The sequence below is a fragment of the Octopus bimaculoides genome, chromosome 24 (assembly GCF_046866305.1).
Source record: "Octopus bimaculoides isolate indiv1 chromosome 24, ASM4686630v1, whole genome shotgun sequence".
Lineage (NCBI taxonomy): Eukaryota > Metazoa > Mollusca > Cephalopoda > Octopoda > Octopodidae > Octopus > Octopus bimaculoides.
Window position 1 is genome coordinate 6,468,948 of NC_142951.1, and position 17,434 is coordinate 6,486,381.

Consider the following 17,434-nt stretch of genomic DNA (forward strand, 5'->3'; position numbering starts at 1 on the left):
TTGACATGCGCATTGCGTCTTTATTCTTCTCTTCCGTTTTACGAATTCAGTGTGCAGATGCGCATTGCGTGTTCACGATTCTCTTTCCGGTTCCTACTGAAAACTGTTTATAGATTACAACCATCTCACGAACCAGCGCTTTTCTACTACTACTGCTTTTTCTTCTCCCTTTTCTTCCTCATTTATTTCTACTTCTGTATTCTTCTTCCTTTTTTCTTCCTCCTCCGTTTCTTCTTCTTCTTCTTCTTCTATCACTACTATAATCATCTTCGTTCCTCTTCTACACTCTTCCTCTTCTTAGATTTCTTCTTCAACTTCTTCCTTTTCTTCTTCCTCTTCGTCATCTTCTTCCTTTCCCGTTTCCTCCTCTTGGTTTTTCTTCCTCTTCATCTCTCCCTCTTCTTCTTTACTTCTCTTTCTCCATCATCTGCCGAAGGAATTTTCCACACCATTTACAGAACGTTCCACATTCAATACTGACCAATCCATCTTCTGACCATTCCATTTAACAATGACAAGGTGAGCTTCATCACTAAATCTAAGATCACAGTTAGCTAAATCAGGCATGGCCAACCCTTTTCGAGAAGCGCTCCACATGAGACATGCTTCATTATCAGATGGGCCGCATATAACTAATACAAACAGAAAAATCCGGAGAAATTTATCGTTAGGCGTGCTGGCGGGCCGCAATTTTCCTATGACCGGGTTAGATCTAATAAAACATCACACAGTCACAGAGAGGCGGAGAGGGGAAAAGAGGAGGAGAAAGTGATGCACAAGTTCATACACACACATACATTCACACACACACATACGTCCGCGCGCGCGCGTGAAAACAAAGGGCGGTAACCGCTTTCACAGAACGTCCGGAGACAAGAGATTGGTGTTATGCTTACCCCATCCAACGGACATACATGTTCTGTCAACAAAAGATTCATCGGGTTTCGCCAGTTCGATTCCTTTGTAACAGTTATAAAAATGGATCGGTCGAGCGAGCGTGATAATGGCCAAATCGTTTACTGAAGAAGATAATATATATACGAATAAGCTTCGGAAAACTGAAGTGTGTAAACCTGAGGGGTGGGGAATATGCTGAATAAAATCATAATTAACTGATCCACTTGTATTTTCCTTTTACCTAAAGCCAGGAACCTTTCGGCATAACCGTGTATATGTATGCTTACGAACCACATGGTTCCGGGTACAGTCCCACTGCGTGGCACCTTGGGCAAGTGTCTTCTACTATAGCCTCGGGCCGACCAAAGCCTTGTGGGTGGATTTGGTAGACGGAAACTGAAAGAAACCCGTCGTATATATGTATATATCTATATATATATGTGTGTGTTTGTGTGTCTGTTTGTCTGTGATTGTCCGCCCAACAAGCTGTGAAGGCGGGAAGGGGAAAATACAACTCAAACACAAAGACACACATACATAATTACATACATACATGCATGCATGCACACACATACACACATACAGGTTCGGTAGAACAAACAGGAGAAAAATGAGTGTGGGTGATACAAGCGACCCAACATCGAGTTAACAGAATGTAGGAAAGAACAAGAGTGGTGCGTACTGCGAAGGTGCTGACTGACAGACGAACACCTACATACACCACCGGTGTGTCTAAATACGAGCATTCGAGCATCGACCCAACCAAATCTATATTGCTGTAAACAGGTGCATGCGTGGCTGTGTGGCATGACGTTGGCTTCCCAACCACAGAGTTTCAGGTTCGGTCCCACTGCGAGACTACTTCTGCAAATATCTTCTTATTATAGCCACAGGCCAACGGAAGCTTTGTGAGTGGATTAGGTTAACGGAAACTGAAAGAAGCCCATCGTATGTGTGTGTGTGTGTGTATGTGCCTGTGTCTGTGTGTACGTGTGCGTGTCTGTCTGTCTATTTGAGTTTGTGTTTGCTTTTGTCCCCTACCACCGCTTTGCAACCGTTGTTGGTTTGTTCACGTCCCCATAACTTCGCAGTTCGGAAAAAGAGGCCCACAGAATAAGTGTCAGTCTTAAGCCATTCGACTAAAAATTTCTCTAGGTGGTGCCCCAGCATGGCCACACTTCAATGACCGGAACAAGTAAAAGCTAAAAGATGACTTAGCTACTTACAGCTTTCACCTTTCTTATTGGCAGGCATCGATATTACTCGTCGCCATGACAATGCGATCCCGCGTTTCCCCGAATTGACAATTCCGGTTTTCAGTTCCACTTTTCGCAAGTCCGGAAGTCTAAAACGCAAAGAAAAAACAAAGAAACTAAAAAGGTAACATCGTTGTTTGTGTGTGTATGTGTGTATGTGTGTGTGTGTGTGTGTGTCTATGTGTCTGTCTGTGTGTGCACTTGTGTGTGTATGTGTATGTGTGTGTATGTATGTATTTGTATATTTATATTTATCTATATATATATATATATATATATATATATATATATTTACTCCAAGTAAATACATAAACTACGGTTTAAGAAACATATTACCTGCCTCTGGACGCTCTCTTTCCAAGACGGTACCCATACAGGTGATTCCCAGGAGTGCCTCCGGATTTAAACATCCCCTGGTTGCTTGGATGCTTCAGACTACCCCTGAAGGATCGAGGCAAACCTACCACTTACCTATATATATATATATATATATATATATATATATATATATATATATATATATATATATATATATATATATTAAAGCAAATAAACAAAGTTAACTCATCATATACCCAGAAAATCATCGTTCCGTGTACGGTTGAACTGCTTTATATACATATAATATACATATATATATATATATATATATATATATATATATACTTACACGCAGTGAGCAGCTGTAGCCACCCGTCTACTGTCCAAAACGACACCTCCACACTCTTTATGGTTGTATTTCATATCAGTGAACTTAATGAAAACCGCCGACGGGACCTCACATTTGGCAACTTCGCCAATTCGGGACGACTGGAATCGGAAACTTTCTGTAAAATAGCAGAAGCCATTTTATATAGATAGATAGAGAGAGAGAGAGAGAGAGAGAGAGAGAGAGAGAGAGAGAGAGAGAGAGGGGGGGGGGGGTATGTAGGTAGATAGATAGATAGATAATATATACATACATACATACATACATACATACATACATGCATACATATATCCATATATTTTTTTTTCATATAAAAATTAGTGTACATTTATATATATACGATAGAATAAGTACTAGGCTTACAAAGAATAAGTCCTAGGGTCGATTTGCTCGACTAAAGGCGGTGCTCCAGCATGGCCGCAGTCAAATGATTGAAACAAGTAAGAGAGTAAATATATATATATATATATATATATATATATAAACATATATACACTTATACACACACAAACGCTTAAACATACATATCTATGTATAATGTATCAGTGGCACTCCGTCGGTTACGACGGCGAGGGTTCCGGCTGATCTGATCAGCGGAACAGCCTGCTCGTGGAATTAACGTACAAGTGGCTGAGCTCTCCTCAGAGACACGAACCCTCAACGTAATTCTCGGGGAGATCCAGCGTGATACAGAATGTGACAAGGGTGGAAGATTGATTCGCAGATGCGATTTATTTTTGCCAGCTCGATAAACAGGAAAAAGGTGCAGTAAAACATCTTGCTCAAGGACACAATGCGCCAACGGGAATTGAACGCACGATCTTAGATTCATGAGCCGGATACCCTAACCACTAAACCACGAACTCTCACTAGTGCATAAATATACTAATATATATATATATGTGCAACCCACCATTTATGAGGTGATGCTTGTACAACTTTAAATATACCTTTAATATATTATTAAATATATTTACACGCATATGTGTGTGTATGTGTATGTATGTGTGTATGTGTGTGTGTACATGCATATATATATATATATATATATATATATACATACACACAAACACATAGATATATACATACCAATTTCTCTGACACTTTTACACATACCCTTATATAAATATGTAATATATATATATATATATATATATATATATATATATATATATATATATACATATATACATATATATATATATATATATATATATATATATATATATATATATATATATATATATACATATATATATATATATATATATATATATATACATATATACATATATATATATATATATATATATATATATATATATATATATATATATATATACATATATATATATATATATCTTGTCACCGGGAAGGTGGCCGGTCAAAAATAAACTAAAAATTAAGAGAAAGGGTCGACATACAAACAGACAGACAGATACACACACATACGCACATGCATACAAGCAAACATGCATACATACATACATACATACATACATACATACATACATCTCCCTAAAATGGAGCCTTTTATTTTTGTTGGAATCCGACTCCCTTCTCAGTGGAAGATTTACAATAATTAAAAATAGAAGATACATACATACATACATACATACATACATATTATAGGCAACTGCTTCAAACTTTCCAGCTTCTATATCTGGATTACAAATTCACATTTATACCAATAATAACTTGGTGCATTTAGGATTTGTTAGTTAATGGCCTAATCTGGATAAGCTTGGAATCTCAGAAAAAGAAATCAACCAACTGACTCTCTTACGAATACAATCTGTAAGTGGAACAGTAAAAATATGCGAGATTTTTCCCAAGTCTTAAATGTGACATTTGTTTTGGTATTTACATTCCAACGATGGAGCTTTGTGCCTTTGTTAAAAAAAACCAGCTCTTTCTTTAGAGGAAGATTTCAAATAATTGCAATCAGAAGAGAACATACATAAGAATTCTTAGAAAAATAATGTAGTAACGTTAAAGAAAACCCTTTCCGTGTCCCCTATATTTAATATCAAACTTACCCTGCCATGCCGTCACTTGATGGGAAATAAACAGAAGACAAACGATAAGACAGAATGATTTGACGGCCATTTCTTTGCCGGAGAGTTTCTTTATGCATATGTTTAATATGACTTACGGATAGAACCAGACTATTTATTGTACAGCTGCAAGTCGATAGTGGAAGAAGACACGTTGAATAAATGGAGGAGGAGGAAGTGGCGGTGGTGGTGGCGGCGGCGGTGGTGGCACGGGGAGTGGTGGTGATGGTAAGTAGTGGACATATACTTGTAATGGTGATAGTGTTGATGTGTGGGAGGGCGTCGCGAGTAAGGTGATGGGGTTGATCGTTCTTACTGTAATAACGATAATGACTGTCGTGGTGGTGGTGGTGGTGGTGGTGGTGGCGGCGGTGGTGGTGGTGGTAGGAGGAGGAAGAGGGGGAGGAGTTAGTAGCGAAAAAAGCGCAGCTACGCACCACCCACCCATCCCATCCCATCCGCACGCCCTCGTTCAAAACGTGATGATCTAAAACGTGAGCCAAGAATGAATACGTATTTGGTGGGATTTGTGTAGTGGTGGGGATGGGGGGTCCAAAAAAAACGAATCGATCAACATATATACATACATATATGTATATATATGTGTGTATGTGCATATATATGTGTGTGTTTGTGTATATATATATACACACACACGCACAGAATATTCTGGAAGTTTTCGTCAAATCATGTAATGTAATAGGTCTGTACTATGCGTGTTCGATTTGACTTACCACAAAACTCGGTTTGAAATGCAGCTGAAATGTCTGTTGCTGAGAATGCCTATCAAAAGTGGCTAGAAGTGGCTTCTCCTTGAGCGGGTGGATATAGATTAAAATAGGAAACGAACAAGCAAAACATTTGGCATTATACAAATTTGGAACGCGAAACAATAAACGTTTTCAAAGATATAAACGAAATATTCTTTTCTACTCTAGGCACAAGGCCCGAAATTTTGGGGGAGGGGACCAGTTGATTAGATCGACCCCAGTACGCAACTGGTACTTAATTTATCGATCCCGAAAGGATGAAAGATAAAGTCGACCTCGGCGGAGTTTGAACTCAGAACATAAAGACAGACGAAATCCCGCTAAGCATTTCGCCCGGCGTGCTAACGTTTCTTATTTCTTTATTGCCTACAATGGGCTAAACATAGAGGGGACAAACAAGGACAAACAAAGGGATTAAGTCGATTACATCGACCCCAGTGCGTAACTGGTACTTAATTTATCGAGCCCGAAAGGATGAAAGGCAAAGTCGACCTCGGCGGAATTTGAACTCAGAACGTAACGGCAGACGAAATACCGCTGGGCATTTCGCCCGGCGTGCTAACGTTTCTGCCAGCTCGCCGCCTTGATATGAACGAAATATTAATTTTCAAACGTTACAAAATTATGTACACCCTAAAAGAAATTTGCTATATTCGATATTTTATCCACTTTTTTCACCAAATTCAGATTTCGCTGATAATTTCAATTCTAATAAATTATTTCTTCTGGCATTTTTGCACCGGTTCTTGTCATTGCATCTTCAGGAATTCTGATTTGTGTACCGGAGTGGAAATCTTCTTCATTGTGATTAAAATGACACGGAAAGGAAAAGAATTGTCTGAAGATTTGAAGAAAATCATTTTTAATTTGCACAAGAATGGTTTAGGATACGAGTTAATTAGCAAACGAATACATATTATCGCAAACACGGTTACTAAAGTAATTCAGAAGTACAAAGCTACTGGTCGGTTAAGCAATAAACATCTTTCAAGTCGTCCTTCTATTTCAACTGCGCGTGATATTCGCCGACAGGCGTCGTAACGCTTCATCTTTGGCCCCAAAAGTGTCGTCTGTTAGTGGAAAGAGTGTATCCGCCCAAACAGTTCGCCGAAGTTTGAACCAGTGTGGTCTTCATAGACGCATTCCTCGTAGGAAGCCTCTCCTTACTACCAGGCATAAATCAAGTCGTCTTTCTTTTGCCGAAACCTATGTAAGTAAGGGGAAGAAGTTTTTGGAATAAAATTCGTTTTTCTGACGAGACTAACATCAACTTGTTTGGGTCAGATGGTATTAAATGAGTATGGTGACGACCAGGTGAAGATAATAGCGACAAATGCACCGTAAAAATGCACCGTCCCTACCGTGAAACATGGCGGCAGAACTGTTATGCTTTGGGGGTGCATGAATGCGGCTGGTGTGGAAGGACTCACAGTTATTGAGAGAACAATGGATTCAAGGCTTTATTGTGACATATTGCAGAAAACAATGCTGGAAACCATCAAGGAACTAAGAAGATATTCTATGTTCCAATATGATAATGACTCCAAACACACTTTAAAGCTGACGACTAAGTTTTTATCAGATAAAAAGGCAAAAGTATTGCCTTGGCCTACCATGTCACCTGATTTAAACCCAATAGAACAACTGTGGGGTGTTTTGAAAAACAAAAGGTTGAGGATAAAAAAAACCGCTTTGTATCACAGTCGAGAGACATATCATTCATGATGAATGGAGATCGATTTCATCGGTTATATGCGGAAATTCAGTCGACTGTATGTCCAGAAAACTTAATGCAGTCATTGAAAGCAAGAACAGGTCACACCAAATATTGAATGTAGCAAAGAATCCTTTAAGGTGTACATATTTTGGTATCATTTGAAATTTAATATTTCGTTCATATCTTTGAAAATGTTTATTGTTTTGTGTTCCAAATTTGTATAATGTTGGCATGTATAATATATTTTATCTTCTATATATATATAAAAATGAGAATGTATGTCTACGTGTCTGTGTGTGTCTGTGCGTGTGAATCCCTAAAACTCCAGAACTACACAACCAACTTCATTCAAATTTTACACATGCCATACTTAGGGTCCCGGTTGTGTTTTAGTCAAAAAAAATTTTTACCTTCTTGCATAGTTCGAGCCCACAGCAACATAATATCTCCTCCACTATCTAAGTATTACGTGTCAAAAGTGAAACAAAAACACTCATGTCAAATACTCTCACTTTAAAAATGAAACTTTTCCACTATTTCAATATCAAAACTGAAACAATCTCATCTGGATACTGTAATTTTTGGGGGATTAATTTACACTGCATACGAAAATACAGATATATTATCACGGTACGTTATTAAATACTCACAGATCTACGCATACATACCTGACGACTGACACACGCATACACAACTACACATACATATACATACCTGACGACTTCATTTTTTTATTAACCACACAGGGTCGAAACACAGAGGGAACAGCACAAAAGTGGAGGAAAAATAAAATCGAACGAAAAGAATGGTAATGATAAATCAAAAGGTGGAGTGACGTCTACTAGAACTCCACACTCCAGTTAACGTCATTGAAGTTTTTAGAAAGAAAACATTTTTTTGACACGTGTTATTTTATTTTTGTCTCTTTCTCCTTGTGGTAAATATTTTTTCTAACTGTATTTGCTTGAAAAAAACATGCTTTTCTTTATATTAAGCAATTCATTATAATTACTTTTACGATGAGTCTAAATAAAAACCATCGTTATAGATCAGCATTTCTCAACCTTTTTCGCGATTTGGCTTTCCTTGGACATTGAAAACATTTATTTCGGCTCCCCTGTGTTAATAAAAAATTTAATCCAGCTTCCCATGTATCTGAGATAGAGCGGCCGGCCCATGACAAATCTGACAAAAGGGGGAACCCGCATAGCGCGCCAATCATGCTGTTAGGAATTTAGATGCTTCAATAATGTGCAATGGTACGCAGATGATTATCAAAAAATTGTGCTCCCGAGTTCTGTAGGCAACAATCTTGAATGAACCGGCCGCTGGCTAAGACATACTTATAACTCCCATCTCCCTTACGCACTCCGATACGGCCTACAAGTTTAAAAAGATGCAATTTCCCATCAAACTCTGCTTTCCCATGACAATCAACAAGGCGCAGGGACAATCAGTGCAAGAGGTTGGTTTGAATCTGACAGAGCAAGTATTCTCACACGCACAACTGTACGTTGGCTGTCCCCATGGTCTTTCTATTTGTGCACCCGAGGGAAGGACGAAGAATGTTGTCTACCAAGACGCCCTCTAATGATAACAACGGCAACTTCAACTGCTCCAATTTCAACTCCGCAATTTTTTCATCGTCCTGCCAGCCCACGTAAGTCCAGTCTTGCTTTGCTCTCCTTACTAACTCACCATGACATTCTTTTTTTTCTACCAAGATCCGTCGCCCAAACACCACTTCGTATCCACTTCTTCCTCTTTTTTATGTTTTCGTTTCTCTCTTCGCGTCGTTCTCTCACCTGGTGAAACCGGGCTTAGCTGCTAGTTCAGTATAAATTTCGTTTGATTTCCTTCGATATTATTAGAGTAATAGCAATTTTACTGAAAAATGTTTTAGGGGTGTACATACTTCTGTGAGATACTGTATAACATACTCTTCCAAGAAATATTTGGATGTCGCATCATATCCTTCGACAACATTTACAAACCACCAAGTATCGAAGCACAACCGTGCGGTCAAGTCTGCAGTACAAGAGGCAAATAACATTCTGGAAAGAAGCTTCACGGAGTGTCTTCCTTGATTGATGACCAAGGACACACACACACACACACACACACATACACACACACATACATACATACACACCACACTACGGACCCTCCCGTCGTCTTACGACGAGTGATAGCTCTGCAATTTCTTGCTGAACAACCTACGCGGGTGATTTGCTTATAGTGTTCAAATGTTTGTGTTGTACATTACGTCACGCAGCTCACTCCCTCCTTCACCTCACCATTGCCTATACAGGTGCACAAGTGAGCCACACCTCATATATCGAAACGATCGCAGGGCAGCGTGAAATGAAGTGTTTTTTCTCAAGAACATAACGCACCGTCTGGAATCGAACACACGATCTCGCAATCGTGTGTTCGATTATATATATAACAATTGCAGCGTGGAAGGTGTTTATAAGCCATTTAAAATAACACACAAAAGCCGTCAGATTTACTTCAACATTTAAATTTAATTTGTCAAAATATTTTCGTCGCTTTGAGACCGCGACCTGTTCACTGACAAAATTATGTGCTGCATTTTGTCAGTGAACAGGTCGCGGTCTCAAAGCGACGAAAATATTTTGACAAATTAAATTTAAATGTTGAAGTGAATCTAACGGATTTTGTGTGTTATTTTAAATGGCTTATAAACACCTTCCACGCTGCAATTGTTTTCGTTCCAGCACACGATCTCAGATCAGGTCACTTGCTATGCAAGTACATCTCCGTAATATAAATATAAATATATATATATATATATATATATATATATATATACATGGAACAAAAATGCAATAGAGTACAATAAAACATTGGGACAGATAGATGATACAAGGTGGACAAGAGAAACAACAATTAGAAGGACAAGGGGAAAAAAAGACGGGTCATTCGTGGCCTTCTTTCCTCAGTCAAGTCCCAGAAGTCACGACCGTTTCGGGCAGTTACACTTCAGACGATTCGATCTGGTCGCCCATCGGATGAAAGACGTTTGACTTCAAAACCGTACGTCCTTCTCTCGTCAAAAACCTCGAGGGTGACTAGTCCCCTTCAACCCCCAAATTTCAGCCCTTGTGCATTTAGTAGAAAGCATTATTACTATTATTATTATTATTATTCTTATCATTATCATTGAAAGCAGCGAGCTGGCTGAATCGTTAGCGCGCCGGGCAAAATGCTTAGCGGCATTTCGTCCGTTTTTATATTCTGAGATCAATTTTATTATTATTATTATTATTATTATTATTATTATATACATATCTACCTACTTATATATAAGTGTGTACGTGTGTGTGTGCGTAAGCTTTGGCTCCAAATACTAAAATCTGTTTTTATGTGTAACAGCTAACAAATCCCCCGTTTTTTTTTGTTTTTTTTTTGTCTTTGCTCTGGACTGTTTAACGAAATGAAAGGATTTCCTGGTCAATCGATAATTCGGCATCGGCGAGGTCGCTTTATCTTCTTTTGTTACTTGCATTATGCAGACGCATGTTCCTTTCATACATACAAGCGTACAAACAAACAAAAGCATACCCTACACATGCTTATACGTATGCATGTCTATACATATGCGTATATATGCATATAAATGCATATGTATATATATATATATATATATATATATATATATATATATATATATGCTTATATGCATAGGTGTGTGCATACGTACATTTAGCACGTGTGTGCTAAATATGTTCAGCCATATGTTGATATGCATTTGCTTAAAGGAGAAGTCATAAAAACATGTGTATTTACTGAAGTCTTCTTCTTTCCCTTCTTTTCCTTACAGTGTGTATATATATATATATATATATACATACATATATATGTATATGTATATATATATATATATACATACATATATATGTATATGTATATATATATGTATGTATATGTATATATATATATATATACATACATATATATATGTATGTATATGTATATATATATATATATATACATATATATATGTATGTATATGTATATATATATATATATATACATACATATATATGTATGTATATGTATATATATATATATATATACATACATATATATATATGTATGTATATGTGTATGTATATGTATATATATATATATATATACATACATATATATATATGTATGTATATGTATATATATATATATATATACATACATATATATATATATATGTATATGTATATATATATATATATATACATACATATATATATATATGTATGTATGTGTATATATACGTACATGCATACATACATATATGCTTAGCAATTCTTTTTAACTCCAGATATGTATCATCTGTTCATTGTACGTAATGTCGATTTCTATGGCAAAAGAAAACAAAAAATCAAGCTACGCAGATATAACGAATGCAAGACATCAAATATTTTACTGATATTTTACTGATCCGGTCATTTGAATGTAGCCATCCTGGGATAACACCTTCCAAAAGTGAAAATAGAAATTATATTGGTTCTTATTCATCGATGTTTGTGAGCATATTCTCCTTTCCCACCACAACCGCCCTCGCACTTTTCCTCACAATATATATATTTTTTTTTGGTCTTCCCTCACAACGTGGGCCTCCGCACCCTCGAGATTTCCTCCATCTCAGTATCACAATTTATCACGGCATCTTCACCTGCTACGTTTAGCCAAACTTAGCTTCCATCCATAGCTGTTTCTTTTTCGAAAGCGGAATTTATAGGGTGGCTATGAGTACCAGAGTGGGAGTCAGCTACGCCAACTTATTTATTAACTACGTTAATAAATAGCTCCCGGTCTCAGAGCTATCATGTATGATAGTTACATATATAACATAAATCAAAGTGGGCGACAGATTTTCGTATGTCAGGTTCCTTTATTGTGGGAATACAAAATACATAAAAAGTTCATCGAGATATTAGGCTTCAAGCGCTCCGAAGAAAAGCAATAGTACAAAACCATACGATCGTTTCGAGTAATGCGTTTGTATTGGGCGAATCTCCTTACAGAGAAAGCTTAAAATACCTACTTACAGAGCTTGAGGTCGTATCAAGTAATGTCATATTTTAAAAAATGGCATAGTATTTTTCAAAAAGTTCGCAAGGATATAGAAAAAAGGCTTTGTGAAGTGAAAAAAGTTGTGAAGTAAAAAATAAAAATATTTGTAAAAATAATATATATATATACACACACACATACGCACAGGCACACGCACGCGCACACACACATACATACACGTGGTCTTACGTTCCTTGTCAGCTGTAGCCAGTTATTATTTTAACTTAGAGGATGTAAAATTTAGCTATCTCTCATTAGATTTTCCCTTTTCAGCTTTTCTCCTGAAGAAGGACTATGTCCGAAACGTTGGACTTTCCAGTCCTCACGGCAATACTCTTTTTATTAATTTTACTGCATATATATGTGTGTGCGTGTGTGTGTGCGTGTGTGTGTATGGGTGTGTTACACATACACACGACTGGCTTCTTTCAGTTTCCATCTACCAAATCCACTCATAAGTCTTTGGTTGGCCTGGGGCCATAGTAGAAGTCACTGGGCCAAGATATCGCGCAGTGGAACTGAACTCAGGATGACATGGTTGTGAAGCAAACGTGTTTTTGTTTTTGCATTTTGATTAGTTTTGTTATTGCTGTTTTTTTTGTTTGTTTGTTTGTTTGTTTTTACATTTTGGATGTATTTACAAAATACTTATTTAGCCTTAAATGAAATGCCAGCAGAAAGCTTGAAACCGCAAAGGCAAGGTCGATGAACAATGAATCGGCAGAGCAAATATATGTATCTATTGTGATACACCTCGGTTCGATTTACGACACATATGTCGTAATATCGATCTGCGAATGACTTTTGTGTAATAAATAAAAGGAGAAACAAGTGGGGTGGGAAGGAAGGAAGGAAGGAAAAATAAGTTTACAAGAGTGTTTGTTGTACAGCTGGTCCAACTCGTGCCGTGCTACCTGTGATAGGGATTGAAACAGCAAACACAATCTACAATGGGACGTTTTTTTTAAACAAAAGTCGAACGAGATTAAAAACAAATAGCATAAAAACAATAAAACACACACACATACACACACACACACATACACACACACACACACATACACACACAAACATACATAGATATACGTATACATACATATATACATACACACACACATACATACATACATAATACATACTTACACACACATGTACGTACGTACATACGTACATACATACATGCATGCACGCATACATACATATATGCATGCATGCACATATACATACTTATATAATTACATGCACACGCGTACACAGGCAAACACGCATACATACATACATACATACATACATACATACATACATGCATGCATACATTCACTACACACGCACCGAATAAATATACGTGTGTGTGTGTGTGTGTTTACTTTGTGTTACAGATAAATTGGTCAATACAACTTTGTCATCTTTCTTCGTATTACATGTGTATAACACACACACATACATATATGCATACATATATACCTATTCGCACACACATACATTTACATACATACGCATACAAATATATACGCAAATACGTACATAAATAGACGCTCATACGAAATGACACGTGGAAAATAAAGAATAGTGTGTGTGTATGTATTTTTGTATGTGAATGTGTATCTGTATGTTTGTGAGCGTTTGACTGTGTGTGTATGTTTATATGTGTGTGAGTGAGTGAGTGAGTGAGTGAGTCTTTGTATTTATATTGAGTTTTATGCCCACCACTGTTTAACAACCGGTGCCATTTTGTTTACGTTCCCGCAACTTAACCCAAGCGGTTCGGCAAGATAAAACCAATAAAGTAAGCACCAAATTTTAAAATGATTAAAATGATTTGTGTTACAGATAAATAGTCAATACAACTTTATGCAATCTTTCTTCGTATTACATGTGTATAACATACACACACACATACATATATATGCATACAAACATACATATATACCTATACATTTGCTGGGGGTTGATTTGTTCGATTAAGCCAGTTATGGATAAATTGTGAGCTGCGGGACTTTCTGAAGGGTAAATTTAACGAAAAATTACTTTGCATTTTTTTTTTCTTTTAGTAGTAAGTTAACCTGAAGTTGAACCATCTCTCATGCGATCCATTTTTTTATAAAGGCTGGCCACGACTGAAAGCAGTGCCTCCAGCATGGCCGCAGTTCATGACACTGCAACAAGTATAAGTAAAAAACGACAATGAAAAACAACTCTTTTACTTTTTTATATATTTTAATTTTATTATCGTAAATAATGTTGCTGCCGTATATTTCCTTCACCAATGAAATTGTGGTTCTTTTCACAAAAGATATCCTTTCTTTTCCACTGAATAAACACGCCATTATCATCTTGATTCTCCTCAATCTCAACGGAGACGTGAAGGAAGATATCTTTTTATATATAACAACGCTTCAAATATAGTGTCGTCTGCCACAGACCATGTCGATTGCTGATGTAATGGAACCGACTGGTACATTTTCGTTACATAGGTTGACGAATAGACCAAGTTGGGTTAAGAGGAATTCATGCTGAAAATGTGAGAGAAGAATTCTAAGTGATATTACATAACAGAATATTTCAAGTTCGTGCCTCACAGCGTTCACGCACAAACAATTTTTCTCGTCTGGCCGTAAAGCCTTTTCTGTTTGTTTTCCTGTCTTGTTTTTTGTCCGCCACAACATTCCTCCATGGTAAGATTTAATTTGTGTATACAAATTTAATTTGCGGTCCATGGGAAGAGCTGTTTTAACGATGCGTCCTGCCTAGCTCTTCGAAACGCCGGTGTTAAAACGGAGGTAGCTGATGAAGTAGAATGTTCTCTATGTGGCTTGTGTGTTTTCTCGTCTCTGTTTTGTTTGCAATGTCCTGTACCCAGATATGGACCTATACATACAGGTGGGTGTCGGTATGCACATACCTGTACGTATATATGCATATACTCATTTACTATTTGTTTATATATATATATATATATATATATATATATATATATATCACCAAAAATTTGGCAAAAGAATATAGTATCTGTTAACAATCTTAGCAAAAAACTCACAGTTCATATATATATATATATATATATATATATATATATATATATTAAATTCAAATTACGACAAAGGTAAATAAACAAACGAAGTTTGCTTTTAGAGGCGTTGAGATGTCTTAGAAAGTTAAAGAAGTGATTTTAAATTCTTAATCGCATGATAACGCTAATAATATAGCCTGAACAGGATAAACTACCCCTATTTTGCAGAGAAAAGTGTAGGTGGCTAGCCATCGTGTAGGTGCTAGCCACCTACACTTTTCTCTGCAAAATAGGGGTAGTTTGTCCTGTTCAGGCTATATTATTAGCATTATTCTGCGATTGAGAACATATGCATATATATATATATATATATATATATATATATATATATATATATATATATATATATATATAAGCTAAATCAGCATTTGATAGAGTGAACATTAATTATCATCATATGATCGAGCTTACTCGGACATTTTTAATCTACGCATGCCATTCGTCTCAGTCCTGCATGAGTTGAGGGAAGTCCTTGAGTAGCATCCGGTATTTCTGTCGTGTTGATCTACATACATCGTGTTTGGACGCTCTGCTCTTGTATAGCCATGTTTTGGCATCCATAGCAGTAGGTCACTTGCCGGCTCTTGCTTAGCTCGCCAGCAATGTCCTCCAATCGCAAGCGCCTTTCCTTTGTGATAATAGAAACAGGCAGGAGACCTCTTTACAGCTGTTTCAGGGTAGAATGAGTTCTCCGCGATATGTTTTTAAAAAACTATGAACTCAAAGATTCTAAAGCTACGAGACAAAATATTTTCAAAAAGAATTGAAAGGCAAGAAAGAAGCCTTGGGTAAAAAAATTAACAATAATATATAAAAAAAAAAAAAGCTATGTCGTCTGCTCACGTTTTGAAATTCGACACATGTGTAGTGCAAATGGTCGATAGCTTCCTCGTAGCATGAAGTGAAAAGAGGCGAATATTTGGCTTGGTTTACTCTGTCTATTAATTCCTGGTCAGTGGTTGCGTTTCTGACAATGTTCTGGAGTGTGTCGACGATTATCTCACGAATCTGGTTGAGCAAAAATTGGAAGGAAAGCAGAGAAACGGAATAGAATCATGCTTCGTTTCGATTGAAAAGAAGAAATTTATGACAAACAAGTCAAAGACAGTGAACGGGCAGGGGCACAGGACCAAAAATTAGATGGAAAAATTGACACATACAGGAACACCAATTTCGACAGGTGATCGGCGAGAAAAATTGCTAAGATATTAAGATATTTTCTTAACATGAAACCAATGGTAGCCTTAATACACAAATAAAGTGCGTGTGTGTGTGAACACACATATATATGTGTGTATATATATATATATATATATACATATATATACATATATATACATATATATACATATATATATATATATATAATATACATATAGATACATATATATATATATACATATATATACATATATATATATATACATATATATATATATATATATATATATATATATATATATATATATATATATATATATATATAATTATATATATATATATATATATATATATATATATACATATATATATATATATATATATATACATATATATATATATATATATACATATATATATTATATATATATATATATATATACATATATATATATATATATATACATATATATATATATATATATATATATATATATATATATATATATATATATATATATATATATATATATATATATATATATATATACTATATATATATTACATATATATATATATACATATATATATATATATAATATATATATATACTATATATATATATATATATATATATACATATATATATATATATACATATATATATATATATACAATATACATATATATATATATA

General features: G+C 35.8%; 2 protein-coding genes across 2 annotated transcripts in view; both read right to left on the reverse strand.

The window, feature by feature from the left end:
• The window catches only part of LOC149131178 (plasma kallikrein-like), a 10,252-nt gene extending 5,191 nt beyond the window's left edge, over positions 1–5,061 (reverse strand). Inside the window, exons 1-4 of the mRNA XM_089340749.1 lie at positions 4,902–5,061; positions 2,824–2,980; positions 2,124–2,242; positions 897–1,019 (exon numbers count right to left, since the gene is read on the reverse strand). Coding sequence (XP_089196875.1) covers positions 897–1,019; positions 2,124–2,242; positions 2,824–2,980; positions 4,902–4,971 — 469 coding nt within the window. The 5' untranslated portion in view covers positions 4,972–5,061. The remainder of the gene's footprint in view (positions 1–896; positions 1,020–2,123; positions 2,243–2,823; positions 2,981–4,901) is intronic.
• Positions 5,062–14,704: 9,643 nt separating this feature from the next.
• LOC106868778 (legumain-like) overlaps positions 14,705–17,434 on the reverse strand; it is an 11,098-nt gene continuing 8,368 nt past the window's right edge. Inside the window, exons 3-4 of the mRNA XM_089341538.1 lie at positions 16,420–16,584; positions 14,705–15,019 (exon numbers count right to left, since the gene is read on the reverse strand). Coding sequence (XP_089197664.1) covers positions 14,903–15,019; positions 16,420–16,584 — 282 coding nt within the window. The 3' untranslated portion in view covers positions 14,705–14,902. The remainder of the gene's footprint in view (positions 15,020–16,419; positions 16,585–17,434) is intronic.